Source organism: Chroicocephalus ridibundus, chromosome 3 (assembly GCF_963924245.1).
Source record: "Chroicocephalus ridibundus chromosome 3, bChrRid1.1, whole genome shotgun sequence".
In the NCBI taxonomy this organism is placed as follows: Eukaryota; Metazoa; Chordata; class Aves; order Charadriiformes; family Laridae; genus Chroicocephalus; species Chroicocephalus ridibundus.
This window is the reverse complement of record NC_086286.1, coordinates 59,369,451-59,390,293: the sequence shown is the minus strand read 5'-3', so window position 1 is coordinate 59,390,293 and position 20,843 is coordinate 59,369,451. Positions and strand designations below refer to the sequence as shown.

Here is a 20,843-nt window from a genome sequence, read left to right as displayed (position 1 = left end):
GAAAACTGCAAACTCAATAAAGTTTCTCTACAAAGTGAGAACTGAAGACCTGTTCACATCATTCCCTTTCTATGTTTAAACTTCAGCAGTTAGGGACACATAAAAATTCAGGAGTTAAGCCTTGTTTTAGACAAGCTTTGCAAAATTCAGATGGTTATTTAGAATTATAGTCCATTTGTATACTCTGTAGGACTGTCACAAAAACTACTAAAAGGTGACAAGGGAAATAATGAGGAAATGCGTAGCTTGACTTTTCGATTATTATTTTATATCACTTTCTTATTTTTTGCTTTAAAAAGAACATTAAGTGGTGAGTTTGTATGTTATTTTGTGATTGCCTCAGTTATTCTTATGCTTCAGACCACTGATGCTGAGATAGTCATTAGGGGAACGAAAATGCTTCCCTGCATCGTTTATGAAACTGTATCACATCAAAATGAGGAAATTGGGACAAGAATATAAATAGAGCTCAATTTCATTCCTGATGGCCTTCACTTCTGGCTCCTTCCAGCTGTCCAGTGATGGAAAGAAACTTTATTTGCTTTGGCTTACTTGAGGGCAATTTTCTAGGACCAAGAGCCAAGTGTCACTCTTCCAGTAAATTGGGGTTCTTACGTAGGAAAACTGTAGTCAGTACATTATAGTCAGTGACTATATTAGTAAGAGATAAAAATGCAAGTTTGTTTTTCTGCCAAAGCAGACTGAGCAATGTCATCATTCTAGGAACATGCGTAGTTAGGATCTGGATAGAACATATGCCTGGAAAATATTTACGTACTGTAGCTTAAAAATTAAAGTGGTGGTTTTTACTTTATGCCATCTTTTTTTCACCTGTTTATCATATACCATAAGTTAAGATCAGCACAAATTGTACACCGTCAACCTGAAGAATATACTGTACCGAAGTCTCAGCTTCAATGGAGATACTGGGTATAGTTATCCATGGATTTTAACCCACGGAACTGTATTTTGGCATTGATGTATTAGCACTTTTTTAGCACCATATGCTATACGGATATGGGAAAACCTACATATTTTCTTTAAGGGATCTTGTCAGATGGGAGACAATATTAATCAGTAAAATGTCTATATTTAATTTTTGAAAATATTTCCAATTGCTCTTGAGATCAGTATTATATAAGGAGTTTGATACAGTCTTTTACTTTCTCATATGAAGTCCTGCAATTTTTGGTTCAGGGTAAAATGTCTGTGTGTATGGGTTTGGCAGAAGTGAAAGTCATGAGTTTCACGTAACTCATGGAAAGGATGTAGTTCTTTATACATGCTAGACTATTTTTTTTTTTTACAGTACAGCAGAGAAAAATTCTGATTGTCCTTGACTTCTAGTTTCCTTGGTTATACACACATTTGTAAATCACGTGCTAGATAACTGATGATTTGACATAGCAACGGTAAAAGGTTTTAAAATAGATTTTTAGATATATACTGTCTGGCAGATTAATTTTTAAAACTGTTTTTCACATTAAATTATGTGGATTGATGAATATACAAAATCTAATCCTTCTCTTCAAAGTACATTGAACTTTGACCTATTTGAAACCTGGTTTTACTGAAATCACACTAGTACACATAGAATTTTGTCTATTCTGACATTTCAAAGCCTGGGTAGACATATGTGAGACGTACTTGCCTTAATTTTGTAGATCTGTAACTGTAGAGGTATGGGAGGTAGTATAAGCTACAAAGCCAGTCCAAAACTCTAGATAAGTACATTAGGCAAGGCAATGTAAAAGCCCTGTAAAAAAGCAGGGTTTTTTTCTTTTTTAAGAGTGATAATGCAAGTTGCTTGCATATGCTTGCATAATATAGAGATATAATTATATATCACACTTAAAAGAAGTAACATTTCTGAAAGACATGTCAAAAAAAGTCAGTGTCGTTTACCATAAGGGATAAAGAGGTATAAATGATCAAGAGCCATAACTTTGTGACCAAAATATTTCCGGATAAATTATTCATCATGCTATAACACATTACACAGCTAAAACATCACTCACAAAGCAAAAGCGCTGTGTCACACTTTGGAAAAGCAGCATCTCTTTGTGCAGTGTTTCCTTAGTCTTATTTTTACCAATTACAAAGGAAGTAAAGGAAAACGAAAGGATAAGTCAAATGTTTTTATCTCTTAAAGTGAAACCTGCCTTTCTGCAAAGGCTGAATACAGAATAATTTTTAAAGTTTAACTGGATTTGATTTTTGTGGTGACCTATATGGATGAAATTTTCTCTTTTATTAAAATTATTCCACTTAGATTTCAGCATAAAACAGTTTCCATTAAGTAACTTCTAAGTATATTTCTCAGTTTCTGCACATTCAAAGTATCGTATTCAAAGTAGTGAGTTTCAGCAAGTCAGCAACTAGCAGACTGATTAAGAGCGTATTAAATGATCTTTCCGTATGCAAAGAAAAGAAACCATATTTGTAAAGGGAGACAGTGCTGTACCATTAATTTGAAAAGGTGAAATTTATTTATTATTTTATAATGATGATGAATTAAATATTATTTTATACTGATGAAAAAAATGAATGGAGAAATAATGAAGCTAAAAGTTGTCAGCACTGTCTTGGTGTAATTTTGTGGAAATTATTCTTAACATCTGTTTTGTCTGTTGTAATACTTGTTTCTTTTCAGTCTGTTATTGAAAATAGTAAGTTCTTTGAGCAGTATGAAGTTACTTACCAGATCTTGAAAAGAGCAGCTGAAATGTATGCCAAAGCAAATGGCTCAGGTAAGTGCCTATGTTTATTTCCTCGTGGGGACACCATTTTGATCTCTTTAGGACATATGTATCCCCTAAAAAGATCTCCTAATATTTGTTTCTTCCATGCAGCAGAGCTGTACAGCAGCTGCAGTTCACCAGAGAGGCTACAGCCTCTGGTAGCGATTTCTCATATTCTATAGCATGAAGCCAGCTGGTACGGAGCAGCCTGTGCTCCTGCTGTTAAAATTTATTAATCTCCAGAAGAGGGTGTTCATATTCAGGCTTCCTAATGGGAGAAGTTCATGGTTCATGATAGCTTCTGGATTTTTTCAGTGTTGTTGATTTGGGCCAAAAGTGTGCCAGAGACCAAATTAGGAGTAGGGAAGATCATGTTATGGCCCCTGGAAATGCTCCCTGGCTTGGCTTCATTTACTAGAAAAAGACAAAGAGAGAGTTGGTCTCAGTATTGTTATAGTAGCAAAAGTATCCCGTGATTTATTGAAGATTCTTCATTAACTGTGAAAACCTATAAGAGGAACCCAAATTATAGTTGAAGTATGGATATACGTGAGAAAAATGTGTATCTGATTCAACAGCTGCCTCCTGTAATTCCTGAACTCTGCTGAGTTCAATGAGAATTCATGAGGGCAATACTTGACCTAGATAGTTACAGGCATGAGATCACTTTAATCTCTGCTGAGGGGATAACACAATGATGTCTGTGGAGGATTGCTGCAACTGCTGAAGTGATTAGCAAACGTGGAGAGAGAATAGATATCTTTTTTTTTTTTTGTTGTGAAATTTAAGTTGATAATGGTGACACTCAAATTTTACAGAAGTAAACATTTTTTACAAGGTGTTCTTACAAAGAATAAAATTCATAGATTTATTCAATGCTATTAAAAAAATCCAATAACAAATTATTTTCTTAAGGACAGCTACTCATTTATATGAATTCAGAAACATCAGTGCAAATTAGAGGACACCTTAGCTAAAAAATCTTTTTTTTAATTATCTATATTCTGCATGTTTTGTGAAGTCTCAGGATTTGCTTGGATCCTTTTTTTTCCTCTCTGTGTGTTGTTTTGTTTTTTTTTTCTGGAATGAGGGCATACTTGTTCCTTTATTGCCGTGAGGAAAATACTAAAAATTAAATGGCAAAAATTACACAGTTTGGTTTTAAAGTTGGTGGAAAGAAGATCAGAATTTCATTCAGTACTTTTCAATGCAGAAATGTTTATTCATACATTATACATCTTTATTGTTTTCTGCTTTTTTAACGAAACTTTCTCTCTTGATTTCTTTCATTACAGGTTAGAAATGAACACCACACTGAATATGCAGTGTGACTGTTTTAATATAGTACTCATTTTGTGTACTTTCCTTAGTCTTTAATTAACAGGTTTAATCTCTCAGCCATAATTTTGCACTAAAATTGGGCTGTGAACTGAGCATATGTATATAAAAGCCTACTGAAACAGAAGTTGCAGTAAAATATAATTCCCTGTTGAGAATGGATAAACATACCATAAAATTAAGCTTTACAGAAATACGAATAAACCAAAATAATCAATGTATTATTTCCTGTATCTCAGTGGAAGAAGTTGAGAATGTGATGAAATTCATGACTGAAACAACAGCACAGTGGAGGAATCTATCGGTAGAGGTGAGAAGTGTAAGAAGCATGTTGGAAGAAGTAATTGCTAATTGGGACAGATATAGCAGCACTGTGGCAGGTCTACAAGCTTGGCTAGAAGATGCTGAAAAAATGCTGAATCAGCCTGAGCATTCTAAAAAGGTATGCAGTAATACCATATATATATGGCTATTTTGTAAATTATGAAACGTGGGACAAGTTTTTGCATGTGTTTAGGTTGTTTTAGAAAATGTCATGCAAGAGGGAGAGATTTTTTCAGTTTCTGGCACGCTTTCTACATTCATCATAGGTTTTTCAATGTTTGCATGTGTAGGGTGTAGAGACTACTCAATGAAGGAAGGCATCATCTATGATAACATGGCAAGAGGCATCTTTGACATGAATATAAGACAGCAGTATTGCTCAGAGATAAGAATGTTACTTGATTCACTCAAAGGCAAATACAGCTCTTAACACCAAAGCGCATCATCACGTCCTAGGTATAAAGACACTTAAAATTACCTTTTCCACTGCTTTTTCTACCACATAGGTGACAGATTTCAATATTAGTTGCCTTCACAAAACAACATTATTTAATATGCGTTGTTATGTTTGATGGGTAATTAATCCATTTCCCTGGCATTTTAGAAATCTTTTAGAAAGTTCCTTTTCGCGACCTCCGGTCATAAAAACAGTTTTGCTGTCTCTTTTTTTTTTTTTTTCCTGTTCTAATATTGGAGTACCGAGGCACTAAGATTTATGTTTTTGAAACTTCAATAACGACCCAGATTGACATGAATAATACTGCATTTAATTTTCATCCAATCCCAGTGTAGCAGCTATACAGCTCTTAACACCAAAGTATAATTCCCATAGGATGTAAGATGTCAAAATGACATCAGGTCAGGAAAGAGCTTTTCATGTTACATGACAGAACAGCATAATTTTTGTTAAAAGTTTGTTCATTTAAATTGATGTAAAATAATGGAATACACTTTTTAAATAAAAATACACCTGTGAAAAGGATTCAATAGTCTGGCATAATATAAATACCAAAATTTATTATTACTGAGCAGGAAGGGTGACCTCAGCTGATCTGCTTGATCTTAGCTCCTTGTGTATAATTTTATGCAATTTAACTTGGCAGTGTTTTAAATGAAATACTCTTATATCCATATATATGAATAAAATCAAAATATTTACTTCTCTGATCAGTTTCATAACTTTAAAGATTTTCAAAACAGAATCTGAACATATAAGTAATGGTTTGTGGGAATAAGTGTGCAGGAGCAAGGACGGGAGTAGTTTACTCCATGTCTTTTTTACCTCTTGACCTCTAGGAAGCCTGACCATTGGAGAACTGACCAGTAATAGATTCAGTAGATTTAATTTCTTTAGGATTTCCTCGCAGAGGGTAGCCTTTGCACAAAGCAAGGGTTTTGCTCCACTGCAAGTAGAAGATTCAAACTGCGCATAAAGTTTACTGAGATGATTAAGTTTATTCACTGATACATCAGTACAGAGCACCTTTACTCCACTGATCTCAGCTTTCGGAATTTAAACCACTGTGCTGTTCAATTCTCTCTTCAACGAATTTGAGCAGTATTACATCCATCTGACATTTTCTTTTTGGTTGTATCAGAACTGTTTTTACATGTCAATAGTCATAAATAAACTGGGTCAGTGCCCCTTTCTCAGTGGGAACCGTCCTTACCATGTGCCATGCATTGAATTGTGCATTGTTTGGGAGAAGGGTAGCAGGGACAAACCAAAACTATGTCAGAGAAGAAGTGGACAATCATGGGACAGTGATTTGAGTCCTGTTTTGCTTACTGGTATAGCTGTAGTCAGTGCCTGGAGATATCTGCCTTAGGAACAATTGCCCGTCTTGAAGAGCGAAAAGGAAGGGAGGGAGCTGGTCTTTTTCTTCTCTACAAATTTCTGTGTGTGTACCTGCCTAGAAGATGCATGTTGTCACTATGGCTGTGCTATTTAGGCTGTCTGACTGGAACAGGGGAAAAAAATCAGTGACAACCTTCCCTTTCCCCTCCCCACTCACCTACTCTGAGATAGGAGGAAGCATTGATAAAGAATCAGTCTTCTCAGGTCTTCTGGGATGCCAGACCCTGGAAAGCTGCATATGGTTCACAGCAGGGGAAGAATCTCTCTACACTCTGTATATGGCTTACGTTAATATCAGCCCATACTGTTTCAAGACAAGACAGAAATTAGATGAGCCTAACAGTGTTTTCGGTTACGGACCTTTCTCTTAGGAGGAGTTCCATTAGTTTAACTGAAGCTACGCACTGGAGTAAAATGAGCTGTAAGTAAACTGGTGGTAACTTTTAATTCTCTAGGTTATGTTCACAGACATTAAAATTCTGTTATGGCATATCTAATATGAAAAGCTTCAGAGGATAATTGTTCAAAGAGTTTTATCAAGCCATTACCTGGTGATTAAATTTCAGTTTCATGATTTAAGATAAAGAGTAATGGAAAAGGTTTTGGAGAGGTGTTTTCATTTTCTTCTTCAGGATTTCTTCCGGCATTTACCTCATTGGATCCAACAGCACACAGCCATGAATGATGCTGGTAATTTTCTGATTGAAACATGTGATGAGACCATTTCCAGAGATCTTAAACAGCAGCTTCTGTTACTAAATGGAAGATGGAGAGAATTGTTTATGCAAGTTAAGCAGGTACGTGGTTTTGCTGTTGTTACTTTTAAATATTTACTTTGTCATTTCCATGCAAGCAAGACAAATTTGCCTCACTAGTAGGGCTATAGGACAACTTACTAAACTCTCTAACTATTCGTCGTTAATTTAAATAGAAATTAATCCCTGACAGCAATTTATTTTATTGTGGCTTTTCCTTTGTTTATGTTTTTGGTTATACAGCTTTTTATTTTTATTTTTGGACATTTCCAGCTAGTATAAGCTGTATTTTTTTTCTATATGGTCTCCTGTCTTGATACAGTGAATATGTAGACTTATGCATATGAATTGTTTATGCTTATCATCTGCTGTTCTTCAAGGAAAGTTATTTCTTTTAAGTAGCTATCGTTGTTGTAAAAGCTCTGTAAAACTGAACAGTGAAAATGGTGAAAGTGACTACTTTTACCGCTCTTTAATGAAAGTTGCATTCAATTATTGTACTGCAGCCATAAGCAGGTACAATACGAGTTAATTAACTGAATGTTTTTCCCAAATCAGTCAGACATTACTTCAATCTTTTGTAAAAGGAGGCACTGATAATAAATGGAAAAAATACCCTTTATCTTGTGGAAGAGGGTCAACTGTTTGGAAAAGAATTGTTGTTTCTGTATTTGCTCTTTAAAAAGCAAAGAGAAGATGTGAGCTAAATTACACAGAAGTATTTCACACATCATAAACACATTAGGAAGGACCTTTGTCAATATACATTTAATGATATTTTCCCATTCCACTGATTTTTAAATAGCAATTGCCTATTTGAAAGTGCTGAATCTATTTTCTTTACTGGCATGATTATTCCCATTGCAGTCAAGTTAAATGGAAAAGTAAATAATGATTGACCCCTTTTTATTGTAACTTTTCCAAACCGTTGACTAGAATGTTCTCAAGCTTTATTTGCTGATGGTATTTAGGATGATTCACTGTGAAACACTAATGCCCAGGATGTAAATGTCTCTTCCCCTACTTATGCAGCTTCTTTCATGTGCTGGCTATATGGTGTTTTTCTCACTGGCTTTTCACCATTTCTGTCATACAGCTCTTTCCACTTTCTAAGACCTGTGTTTACCTTTCCTCAGCCAGCAGTTCTTCTATTTATCCTTCAGGTTTTCTAGGCTTTTCATTTTCTATTCTCTTTGCTGATTTTTCAAATTTGATACTGTAGGTAATGAGAAATTATTTGAGATGTCGATTCTAGGTTAGAAACAAAGGAGTCTGGTGTTCTCCAAGTGATCCAAACCTTAAAAAAAGACTGATCTCTTCTATGAGTGTTGTTCTTTTTAGTATCAGCACTACTGACACTAATGCAGATGATTAGAGTCTAACTAATTTAGATTAGTTTCTAAGTTAGATTAGATTCAAAATACAAATTATTTTGTATTTTGTTGAATACCATTTGTCCAGCAGACAACTGCACTCAAAACATGCTAATTATCTTAAGTCATTACTTAATTGCCAGGTATCTCATTTGGGGTATTTATTTTTTTGTTTATTAATTTTTACTTTACATTTTTTTAGTATGCTCGAGCAGATGAACTAGACAAAATAAGGAAGGAATACTTGGATGGTGTTGCCCATTTGACAGCTTTTATTGATGGAAGCAATAGGAAATTTTCAGTCCCTGTAGAAGTGTCCTTCCTTGATGTCAAAATGTTTGTACAAGATTTAGAAGTAAGTATTTTACTTTCATTCCTTTCTTTCTCTTTTGTAAGAGAGAAACTTGTAACTAAATCTGTGAGCGTGAAGTTATTTTAGTATACATTTCAGTTATTACTATTTTTTTTAACCAGTGGTGTTTTTTGTATAATTTCTGCTATAGCTAATATAAATCATTGTATTCTATGAGTGACGCTTCTAGAGTACATTTCCAAAACACTGTCCCCACTGAATATTTCTTTCTGTGTAGTTTCAAACCACATTCAGGTGAGCTGACTGATACCCTATGGCACAGTTTTCATGCATTTGAAATATGATCCAGTGTTCACTAAAATCAGCAATGAAGACAATTGATAATTGGAATATATGTATTTTATATCTTGAGAACAGACTTGTATCTCCCATGAATGTATAAATGCTGTTGTTGAAATATTTTTTAAACATTTGTTTCAGGACATTAAGCAGAAATTGCCTGCGATGGAAGCTCAGTACAAAATGGTTACAAGAACAGCGCAACTTGTTACAAAAGAAGTTTCCCAAGAGGAAGTAAATGAAATGCTTGGAACTTTGACAAGGATCAAAGAGCAGCTCAGCAAGGTTGCAGAATACTTTTTCTACTACACGTGTTGTTGACTGTTGAACTGATGAATAGTTAGCTTCCCTACATAAATGCTCAGATATGTGCATTTTAGCAAATACGTAGTTATAGTAACAATAGATTGATTCAGGGTGGACAAAAATGTTACTTCATTTAGACTTTAAGACTACCAACCTTAAATTTCATATTCTTTTCTTTAAGAAGTAATACAGAATCAGGATTGATCTATCTTAAGAGAGACAGGTAGCAACTATATAAACCCTTTTTATATATAAATATGAACTATATAACTGCTATTTTTGAATTTTACAACTTTTTTAATAATTATTTTTCTTTAAAATGGCCAAAAGGTTAAGGAGTATTCCTGTGCGCTGCTCTATGAATGCCAGCATCTACTGTCTCCACTGGAAGAACTGGAGAAACAAATCACACATTTTTATGAATCTCTTGAAAAAGTAAATGAAATAATTTCTATCCTGGATCCTGAAGCACAACCCACAACTGTTCTTAAACAAAAAGCCCAAGTAAGTTTCAAAAACATCTTACAAAGATCTGCTGCTCTGAGTATTTACAATTAGCTTTCTAGGAATTTGGATTGCACCTTGGTAAGCTGAGCAAATGTTTCTTCATGTTCAGGCAACAAACATAGCCTATCATAAAGTCAACTAGGCATAAATATTGAAAACTTGAGTTCCCTCCTGGTGCCCATGGTTTCAATCCAAGAAGTGAATGTAAAACTTTTTTTTTTTTTTTATATCTAGTGGAAATTGGACTGAAGTATCAGAAAAACATTGGGTTTTTTATTAAGCAGATGAAATAACATGATCAGGAACTTCCCTTGGTTTACTTGGACAATTATGGAAGTTTCTTAGCAGTCTGGAAGTGGTTTCTAATGTAGTAGAACACTAACTTTTCCACCTAATCAATAAACATTTAATTCTGGAAGAATTCAGAGCTAGTCAAAACTCACTTGGAAAGATAAATGAAAATATGAGGATCTTGTGTAGGTATTGGCATTTATCCATGGGTATATGTGGTATATAACCTAGAAATAGTCCCTCAAAATTGATGTGCACATTTCATTAGCGTTGGTTTTGACAGGCAATGTAATTAAATGGATTTTATATGGGAAGCTGAAGTCTTTCAAAACCATTTAGAGACCCTTGTGAAAAAAAAAATAAAATATTGGAACAAAGAGATTTAATTTCAAGTGTTTGTATGTGTATATGTGTGTGTGTATATGTATATGTGTATATCTATATGAAAAACAAAATTAGTTCCAGCCTATAATGATTCTGGGGATTGGCCCAATAATTCAACAAGAAGGATCTTCTCTTCCAGTGACTTCAAGCTTTTATTGCATTTCATTAAAAAAATTATCTGGTGAGCTTGAATCAAGCCAGTCCATTTATCTTCCCAAGTAAATCCTCTTCTATTTGTGAGCACTGGCTGAGTCGTGTGTCCAACCTGCAGGTTTAGGAGCAGCTCATAAGAGTGCTCCTTTCCTCTGCTTCTGAAGGTTAACCTGCCCTGGAATGTTGCAATAAAAAGACATGTTTCGTCTGCAGTTGTTTGCCAACCAAGGAACGAAAATGTCATCAGTTATATGGAGGGTGCTGGTTTCTGCTGATCAGGCAGTAAACAGGGATTTATGCTGAGTAATACAGTATTCCTTCAGTAGAAGAACAGTTTCCTCACCACAGGATTTTTTAAACCTTCTTTTCAGCCTGTGCGACTTCGTAAATGTTTTCTTTTCTTCTCTCTTTCTCTTTTTTTTTTTTTTAAGTATAATTCTCATTGCTTAATGCCATTTGTAATGAAATCTAAATTCCAGTAGTTGACATGAAAGGTTAATTTGTTGAAAGGCAAGAAAGATTAACATCTCTAACCTGCTACTGATACTGAGAGTTGCCATCTTCTATTGTTTGTGCTGCTGCCTACTTACAATTATACAAAAAATACAGACATTCCATAAAATTAAATCACAGAATAATGTGTTGATCTGCATTCTCTAAAGCTATCTGAAAGGCATGGGTACACATCTGTGTCTTCTGTGTCTTTTTTTTTTTTCTTTTTTTTTTTTAAATAGATAGAGCTCTGTTTGGGTACAGGACTCTTCATACAAGGCAGAAGTTGTGTGGTCTGTGTTATTCCATATAGCATTTTGTGTAGTCTGTTTGTCGTGGTGCTTTGATCTCATCACTTTTGTTCTTATTGTCTAAAAATATCTTCCTGTTATTTTGCCAAACTTTTCTCTCCTTTGTTCCTGGCCAGGGTGGATATATGTTTTTTTCTTTCAGGATTTGGTAGCTTATCAAGAAAACTGCAAGAAAGATTTGTCCCTGATTGAGAGAAATAGTCAGAGTATCCTGCAGTGTGTGGCTTCGCGTGAAGTGTTACAACATTTCCATCAGTCAACATTTCAGAAGAAAGTTACACAAGTTCAGATTACTTTTCAGGTAATTATGTCATACCTTTGTGCCTATTTTTGAAAGCTTGTTCATATGCATCTCATCCGGCCTACCATGTCTCCATTTCATGACTCTGTATCTACTGTCATAGAGAGCTCTCCTGTCTGGTGTCAAGTTATTAATTAAGGATTTGCCTGTATTAGGTACTAAGTGGTCAGGGGACTAGCAGTCATGTTCTCCATGCAGTTATTCAGAGGTGAGACTACCTCAGAAGAACCTGGGTTTTAAGGAGAACTTTCACATGTCTCAGGCTCCTTTGGAATGAGGAACCTGAAATCCACCTGCTAGGGCTGCACTGTATTGTGTTTCTCCTGACTTTGGAGGAGAGAAATTGGCTCTTTCCTTGGCTAATTATTTGCTCCTATATTCCCATACATACCCTTTCACGCAAAGCATGGAAGATGTAAACTTCTGCAAACGCTACAATTGCTGGGCTTTATATTTCCTCGGAAAATGCAGTGAATTGTGAATATGGAAAGTTGCAAATATGTATTTGCATTTGTTAATGTAAAGATGTGTACTTTGGGCTATAATCCCCCTTACCTGTAGAGCTCTATGTTGTTATTAGCCATGTTGATATTTTGGGGCTATTCAGCCTCAGTCTAGCCCCACTCTGGCATGAAATTAACCATTATCTTGGAGTCATATCTCCAGATGTTGGGTTCTATTAGATTTGTTTTCAGGCAATTATTGTTCAATATAAAGATATCTAAATTGAATTTAAATCTACAGAAAATCACCTATCAGTAAAGATCTGTTTCTGAGAGGTGGATTTCAAAATTTATATTCTATTTTTTGAATTGTAGTGAAAGATCAGTGGGTTTTGGTTTACAATTTAGAAATCATTAAGTTTAGCTTATAGTAACAGAAGAAGATACAGTTGTAGCTTGGTAAATTTACCATTTTAAACATTAACTACTTTGTTTCTATAAAGATGGGTGGAGATTTGTCTCTTTTTGTGTTGGAAAATGAACCTACAAAACGTGGCATAACCATACAAAATGTGGTCTACCCAGAGTTAAAATATTTATGAATCTGGAAACTGCCATTTTCTCGTGTAAAGAATACATTCTTAAATGAATCTATAAAAATTTTTATCAGGAAACTTTAAAATGGTTTAGAAAGATGTTTGAGAACTGCAGATTTGATTAGCTCACTAGGTAAAATCATTACAATTCCTTACACTGTAATCAGTGAGGATGGTAAAGTTTGTGGTTAGTAAGCAGCATTGCAAATATCTTGCTGCAGATGAACTGGTAGGCTGTTCATTTCTCATGGTAAATTTTTTACTTGCTTATGGAGCTGTGACCACTGGATAATGCAGTGCACTGGGGCAGACTACCGAGCAGAGTAAGAAAGAGCTGCAACTAAGGTTTCAAAACAAGAGGATTTCAGAGTAGCAACTAAATCACAAAATTTGCCGCCTTTCTTTTAAGTGGCTTTCTGCCTGGTTTCTTATCTAGCCTACTAGTGTGATAATCATATAAACCCCCTCCAGGTCAGAAGACCTGTAGCATGAAACCAGTTGGATCCATAGGTCACACCACGTTCATGTAGAGTCATGTAGGAGGAATTAGTCTACTACTAAGAAAAATGGAATGGTAAGCTTTTACCCATACATTTGAAAGCAGGCTTTAGGAAAGAAAGAGTAGCCAAATGGCAGAGGCATTCTGAAGGTATCAGAGACACCTATATATTAGGTAGCTACCCATTTTTATTTGAATGAAGGATGATATAATATGTATAAGTATTAAAAATTGGGAAAATGGGAGTATAAAAGAGAGAAACACTTGTCAACGGCATATATTTGAAAGAGTGACACCAATCAAATGCATTTTTGGAAGATCATGGTAGAAGAGAGCAAATAAAAATCAATGAGAAAGCACCAGCTTATTTTCTTTGCTTATAACTCAGAATATGGTCAGGAAAGCTGGTGACTGGAGAAAAAACATAGAAGCAAATAGCCGTTTGATGAAGAAATTTGAGGAGTCTAGAGCAGAACTGGAGAATGTAATACAGATTGCCAATTCCTGCTTAAAAGAAAAAGGAAATCCTGAAGAACTTCTCAGAAAACATAGCGTGAGTAAATTCTCTGACATTCCTCATGGAAATCTTTGACTGCATGACATACAAGTGAAAAACCTACTTAATTTTAAATTTGATGTGGGTTTCTTTTATGTATAGAAGTTATACAGATCAGGTCAAACTAATGTTAAGTTTGAAAAACAAAAAGGAAAAAGGATCACCCCTCTTACTGAAGAATGTAAGTAACCAGAAGGTGAAGAGAGAAGACCTCCTAGAAATTAGGGTTGGTTTTGCCAGTAGAACCATTGGGAGTGAGGACACTGCATTTTGCTAGTCTCACACATCTGCTCCTTTTTTTTTTTTTCAGATGAATATATGTACTATAACCATTACTTACGCATATAGCTTTAAAATGTATTCATGTTGAAATACCATCTCAGTGTACTGTCTGAGAGTAAATTAATTTTTTGGACTTTAAATAGCTAGAAATAGTTCTTTCCTTAGCTCAAACTTCAGTTCTTTAATGTAGCAGAAGTAACCTTGAAACTTAGAGTGTGTTAGGGAACTTCATGTTGGCAGATTACCATATCAATAGCCATCTTCATCTTCTCACCTTCTCACTTTCCACCTCAACTGCAGGAATTCTTTAACCAGTTGGATCAGAGAGTCTTAAATGCCTTTCTGAAAGCTTGTGATGAACTTACTGACATTCTCCCAGAACAAGAGCAACACAACCTGCAGGAAGCTGTGAGAAAACTTCATAGGCAGTGGAAGGTTAGTGACATTGAATGATGTCTCTGGAAATTGTAAGTCTTTGGAATGTTTCTGCATGACCTATATGTTGAAAAAAATTAAAATAAAGTAAAATAAAAAGTTGCATTATTCCTGTACAATTAGAAAAAAAAAATGTATTTTACAACATTAGATACAGTGAAACGTGCAAATATCCTCTTGAAAAAACCCTGTTAAGTGGTCAAAAGTCAAAAAATGTAAGAAATTAATTATGAAACCTTAATTTCTTCCCCTACGTACAGTCATAATGATACCTGCGTTAAGAACATTTGTGGAGAATAGATGCTAGCTTTCCTTTCTTTATGCGGATGTTGGATGATTGCAGTTACTTTCCCAACCTTAATAAAATGAATTTTTTAGAGATCAGGCTATGAGTTTAGATTGTGGCTTCTGCCAAAGCCTCTAACAACTGAACAAACATTGTTCATAAGCTATGGAATTTTTTGCCTGCTACAGCATGTTGCAGGTCAAAGCTGGAGTGATGGATGAGTTGTTTTTCACTAGCATGCAAACAGGAACCTCTGGAGGCAGTTGTGAATATAGTATCACTGTTATTGTTTGTTTTATTATTTTATGCAGGAAATATTTGGTATATCTTGCCAGGAATCAAGATGTCTCTGTAATGTGCCTTATACATACATATTCTGGTCCCCAAAAACTTATGATCTTACAACTAAGAGTTGGTAACATGTTGGTAACAGAGTTGCTTTATTTACTTAAATAAATATGGAGAAAACCCCATCTGTTCATGCATATATATGCTTTATTTTTCCGTAGTAGCAGTTTTTTGATAATTTATTTGTAGTAACTTGACACTGAGCTAATGAGAGTAGTGTTTTATCTCTGTGCTTGTTTATTGCCCCTGTGGTTGTATAGGATCTTCAAACAGAAGCACCATATCATCTGATCCACTTGAAGATAGAAATACAGAAAAGCAGGTTCTTAGTCACAGTGGAGGAGTGCAAAGCCGAACTAGCTCGACAGAACAAGGTGTTATCAAGAGAAGGCAATGAAAGGATGATTGAGGAACACAAGGTATGAATTATATGCCACCACGTGGGCATTTCAATGTCAATAATAAACAGAAGGTCTGACCAACTCTTAAACCACCAAACACTGTGCACAACTACATCAGGTCAATCCTCGGGGCCTTTAACAAAAATTTTGATTTGAGCTTAGTACAGTTTATAACAGATATATAGATATGGTTTGTGATTTCTGCCAATTTGTATTTTTACTGAATTTTCTGCTGTCTCCCATCAGTTGTTCTTCGGTGACAAGGGATCTTACCAGCTGTGTGAGAAAAGGCTACAAAGGATTGAAGAACTGTGCCAAAAACTGCCAGTTTCTGATCCAGTGAGGGCTACATTGGAAAGCAGCCAACGAATCCTGAAGGATCTAAAATCCCAGATAGACAGCACTTATGTAAAGCTAACAGAGCACTCGAACACCTGGAAGGGCTACAAGAACAGGTGTCAGCTCCATTGCTAGCTGGGTGTCACAGAGCCTTATGTGTGGTCACTCCTTTAAATGTTGTCATAGAACAGTACCACTGTGTAAAGAATGATACTGTGTTGCTAGCTTCAAGAAGAAAACCATACTTTATGTAGTAATTCCACAAATTATAGTGGGGTTTTGAGTTGATTTTATATTTTTTTGTCTTAAATTTAAGGTTATCATTTGGTGGTGGCAATTTTTATCTAACTTCTTTGTTTGCGTTGCATTACGTGATGTTTTATTTCAGATTTTCTGAATTGGCAAATTGGATTTCCTCAACAGAAAGAGAGATAAAGAAGATAAAGGAAAGTGTCAATGATACTGCCAAATACAAGCAATGTAAATCATCTTTGGGGGTGAGCCCTTGGCTTATATTCTAAAAAAGCTACAGTCATTGCTACTGGGACTCTGGATAAAACTGTGTTCTGAAGTTGTGTGACTTTTACTATGGAGACCATAATAGCTCTGCTGTTTCCTGATATTCTTAAAAACATTTCCAGGAAAAGTTCCACATGCAACAAAGTGTGGCAGAAGTTCCTACTTTTAATTTAGAGAATGGCAGGTTCCTTTGCCTGTATATTCAGAACATCCAAAATATAGAAGCAGATATAATAAATGCTTGCCCTTCATCCTGCTGTGTGCACAGTTAAAAGTGCTGTGCAAAGAAAAGCCAAAATTTCTGGACTGGGAGTTTTTGAAGGATCAAGTTACTGTCTTACATTTAGGGAAATCTTCTATAATAAAAATTTTCTTCTATGATAGTGTAATAGGGGAGGCAAAGAAATCCTACCATTAGCTTTTGCATTAGTGATTGGTAACAGAAGTGTTAGAATAATGGAAGATTGAGTCATTAAATTAGTTTTAGGCAATAATTTATTATGTTACTTGAGACCTAGCTCGACCCTTATTTCTTTTTTTTAATTATTATTTCACATATTAGGAGCAAAAATAGGAATGTCACATACTGTTGGAGTTTGTGTGGAAGCCATGAGCAGGTTATGAGGCTAACTGTGCAGAGAAACATAGTTAGGATGACCTTGATAAAGCAGATAGAGCTTTAGCTTAATGGGTGCTTCTGCTCCAAAAAGTCTGATGGCAGTTTCACTTCCGGCAACTTCTCATCAGCACTGGCACAAAAATTTTTGTGAACTACTGAGTGAAAAGTGAGAAAAGGAGCTATTTAACTAGGAAAAATACACAAAATGTTATATCACGTGAAGTTTTATGTTTGGGAAAGTCAGCATTTAAGATCTAAATGCTTACTAAGAAATTTGGTCAATATATGGAAAATACATACAAGGTATCAATCATCTATCTGTAGATACAAATGTTAGCTTGTGAGGAAAATGTGTGCCACTACTTCTTGTTAAAGACCAGTCTAATGAGTAGCAGTGGAGTAAAGTCCGTGGAGGAAATGCAAAAATCTAGGCATTGACTGGAACAGAATCAGATAGGGTATGCAAATAGAAAAATACTACATTTCTTGTGTTTCAAGATAAGAACAACAACATTTAAACTACTAATCTTTGATGTCACTTATTAATATATTTTGTTTATTTGAAGAAAATACGTTTTGATTCTTCCATAGGAAATTAGGAAGCATATTAACAGGCAAGGAGAAAATCACAGCTGGCTGAAATCTAGACTTGCTGTTTTGACTGCAGTATGTCCTGATTTGGAGGCCAAAAAGACAGAGGATGAGCTTTGTAAACTTTCCAGTGACTTCAAGGGACTCCTAGATTTGCTGGCTGAGGTACAGTATGAGGGACACGAGAACTCTTTATTTACAGTGTCACATGAAATGACGTCAATCATGGCTTCACAAGCATAAGTTCCCTACTGTGTTTTTTTAATTAAACTGCAAGCATTCAGCAACGGAAGAACTCATTTGTACTCCCCAGGTAGCAAAGCCTTGAGAGTAGCAGGCAAAAAATACTGACATTATTGTAATGGATCTTTTCCCTTTGCAGCAGTGGAAAGCATCATAGTTAATGTTTCTGGAATCAAAATGTCACTATTTTTAGAGGCAAAAGATACTTTTCTGAAATCAGGTCTTAGTGAACATCAGTAAAACAGTGATGTACATCAGCTAGTGGATATAGAATTTGACTTGATCTTCATTTCTGTATCACTTCTGCTGAAATAATAAAGACACTACTGTGAGGTAGTTTCAAATCATTCAGAATGTCTATCATGCACTGAATTTGCGGGAAAAGGCTGCAGTTCCCTGAGATCTGAATGATAATGAGATACTGTAACTGGTGAAACCATGGGAAACTTCTAATTGATAGACAAAACCTTAGAATCCACTGAACCCTTGAGTTCTGTGGGATCTCAGGGAACTTACTGCATCACAGTTTTCACAGTAAAAAGAAAGATCAGGAGAAACTTAGAATATCTTACATGTAGAAGGCAGAACACGTCCATTTGAAAAAAGAGCTCAGGACAGAGAAAGAGTTCAGGCTTCCAATTCCATTGATAATGTTGATTCTTGTGGAGGCCTTGTAGGTGTTCCAAATGTATAAAAGTTCTATGTATTTATTGAATCTCCTCTAAACTTCTGTGGAATGAAAACGGGTTGGAAAGTTGGAGGAACCAATGTTCTGATTTCCAAGTGACTGCAAAAAAATTTAAGATAATATATTTTTTTATTATTTATAATTTGTATTAAAGCACTTTTCGTGTTGTTTTCTCCAAAAGTCAGAACTAAGGGGAGCACGAGTTCATGAAGGGTAAAAAAGAAAATAAGAACTAGAATCTAAACTTGTTCTGAATCTAAAAGCATAATCTAAATGGCAATTTATTCTATAGTTAAGAGACTGCTGATTCTTAACAGTCCGAATACTCTTTACAGCTAAATTTACAGCTTGTTAATCAGATGGATGAGACTGTTTAGACAAGGACTGATACTCAGTATCCAAATGTTTTTTGGATAGTAAAGACTAAACATTTATATAACAGGAAAGAGAATAGCTTGAATCTGAATGACTCTTCAAAGTGAATATGCACTGGAAAGAAAGAAAGGAGGGGAAGAAAAGAAAGGAGTTTCTTAGTTCTAGAATTCTTTATGATTAAAACCTTAAAACATAGGAACTGTCTGAGGAACAGAGCCTGTACTGAGAATCAGGTAAAAGTAGTTAGCCACATCGTGCAAAGAAGAAAGAACTTTATGATATGTTGAATGGATATATCATTTTCTTTACAAAATTCTGCAAACCGAGACTGCGTATTGCACCACATGCTTATCACGGTCCATAAAACCAGGGTAACGGGGCATTTTAATACATTTGTGATTCACCAGGGCATTGCTCTAGAAGACCCAAAAGGCAAAAGGATTTTTTGTGAGTTGAGTAGCGCGGGTATTTCAGAATCTGGGTCAGCTTGCAAGGGTGAGGACAGCATATATTTTCTAAGTTTCACCTATAAGGGGCTGTCACAGACAGCTATTTACCATATGATAATATAATAGGGAGTGCATCTAAACAAGACAAAGGTCTCCTTGGTGACATTTAAGTCTACAGTCACTCTTTCAATGTAGAGTTAAAGGTGTCTGTTAAGAATGCTGGAGACAAAAATGGTTTGAATTTAGACAATTTGCTATATTTTTTTGAAAAAAATATTCCAAATATAAATGTGCCCTTAAAATATAGATGCACATTTCAACATGAAATACTTAAAATTATCCGTAATTGTAGGTTGAAAAGACTTTAGGTACTGTTGGAGACTGTGTCCAGTACAAAGAAGAAGTTAAAAGTGCAATAGAAGAGTTAATCAACAACTCTAAAGAAGCCCAAGCAGAGGCTGAAAAGATCCTGGATACAGAAAGTTTATTACAAGCTCAGCAACTACTACTTCATCATCAGGTAGGGCAATTATTTATGTGCATATTAAGTATTTTTTTTTACAGTAGAGTGTATGTAATTACTAATTTTTCTTATGTCCATTAGCATAACTCTTTATATTTAAACTTGAAAGAGTTATAAAGGAAATGGTCTCATATGGCCTAGTATTGATTTCTTATAATGAAAATAGTACTCAGTATTTTTAAAATGTTAATGCCCAAAGATGAGCTTGTTTTCAACTTTTATTGAATATCCTTTTATTTCACATGGGTTTTTTGGGCACAGAACACCTGAAAAACAGTCTTCGTTTCCCTGGAATTTTGGGTAACTCTACTCTGCAAATATGTAGTCTCTCTCTTTTTACCTTTTTGAAGTTTGCGTGTCAGATTTGACCATGGTAAATATGGCTTGATCCTAGTTTGGAAATTTCTCAACTTCATCAGCTTTAATGTGGCACCAACTCATGTTGGTGGAGTGCTGGAGAGGAGGTGTACCTCTAGCCTCATGTCCTCCTCTAGGTAGCTACTGCACTGACAGATTTGCCTCCAGTCTGTAGGAGTAGAACAGGAAGCTTTTTGAGCACTGATAATAGATCAAAACATCTGCAGCCTACAGTAATAATAAATCATATGGGTTGCATACAGCAAGAGTCATGGGTTTTAAGGCCAAATATGGGAAATTAATTTCGAGTCCTGCTCAAAGCATATAAAATAAGAAAATAAGAATAATTTAATAATAATTAATAAGAAAAAGAATAATTTACTGTCAGTGCTTGGGCATTATATAAGCATTTTATATTAACATCTATTTCTGTAAGGTTGAGCATATCTTATTGTCTGACCAGGCAGTACTATGTCTTACCTCTGTCTTATCTAAACTCTTTGGTGTT

The 20,843-nt window shown here is 35.1% G+C and overlaps 1 protein-coding gene across 14 annotated transcripts in view; it reads left to right on the top strand.

The window, feature by feature from the left end:
- The window catches only part of SYNE1 (spectrin repeat containing nuclear envelope protein 1), a 308,297-nt gene that overhangs the window by 86,385 nt on the left and 201,069 nt on the right, over nt 1-20,843 (top strand). For all 14 annotated transcript variants that reach the window (XM_063329322.1, XM_063329317.1, XM_063329326.1 and 11 more), the window contains 14 exons: nt 2,654-2,750; nt 4,319-4,521; nt 6,894-7,058; nt 8,592-8,744; nt 9,183-9,326; nt 9,678-9,851; nt 11,628-11,786; nt 13,713-13,877; nt 14,463-14,597; nt 15,492-15,650; nt 15,879-16,087; nt 16,360-16,468; nt 17,701-17,865; nt 19,808-19,975. In XM_063329322.1, the coding sequence (XP_063185392.1) occupies nt 2,654-2,750; nt 4,319-4,521; nt 6,894-7,058; nt 8,592-8,744; nt 9,183-9,326; nt 9,678-9,851; nt 11,628-11,786; nt 13,713-13,877; nt 14,463-14,597; nt 15,492-15,650; nt 15,879-16,087; nt 16,360-16,468; nt 17,701-17,865; nt 19,808-19,975 (2,205 nt within the window). The remainder of the gene's footprint in view (nt 1-2,653; nt 2,751-4,318; nt 4,522-6,893; nt 7,059-8,591; nt 8,745-9,182; nt 9,327-9,677; nt 9,852-11,627; nt 11,787-13,712; nt 13,878-14,462; nt 14,598-15,491; nt 15,651-15,878; nt 16,088-16,359; nt 16,469-17,700; nt 17,866-19,807; nt 19,976-20,843) is intronic.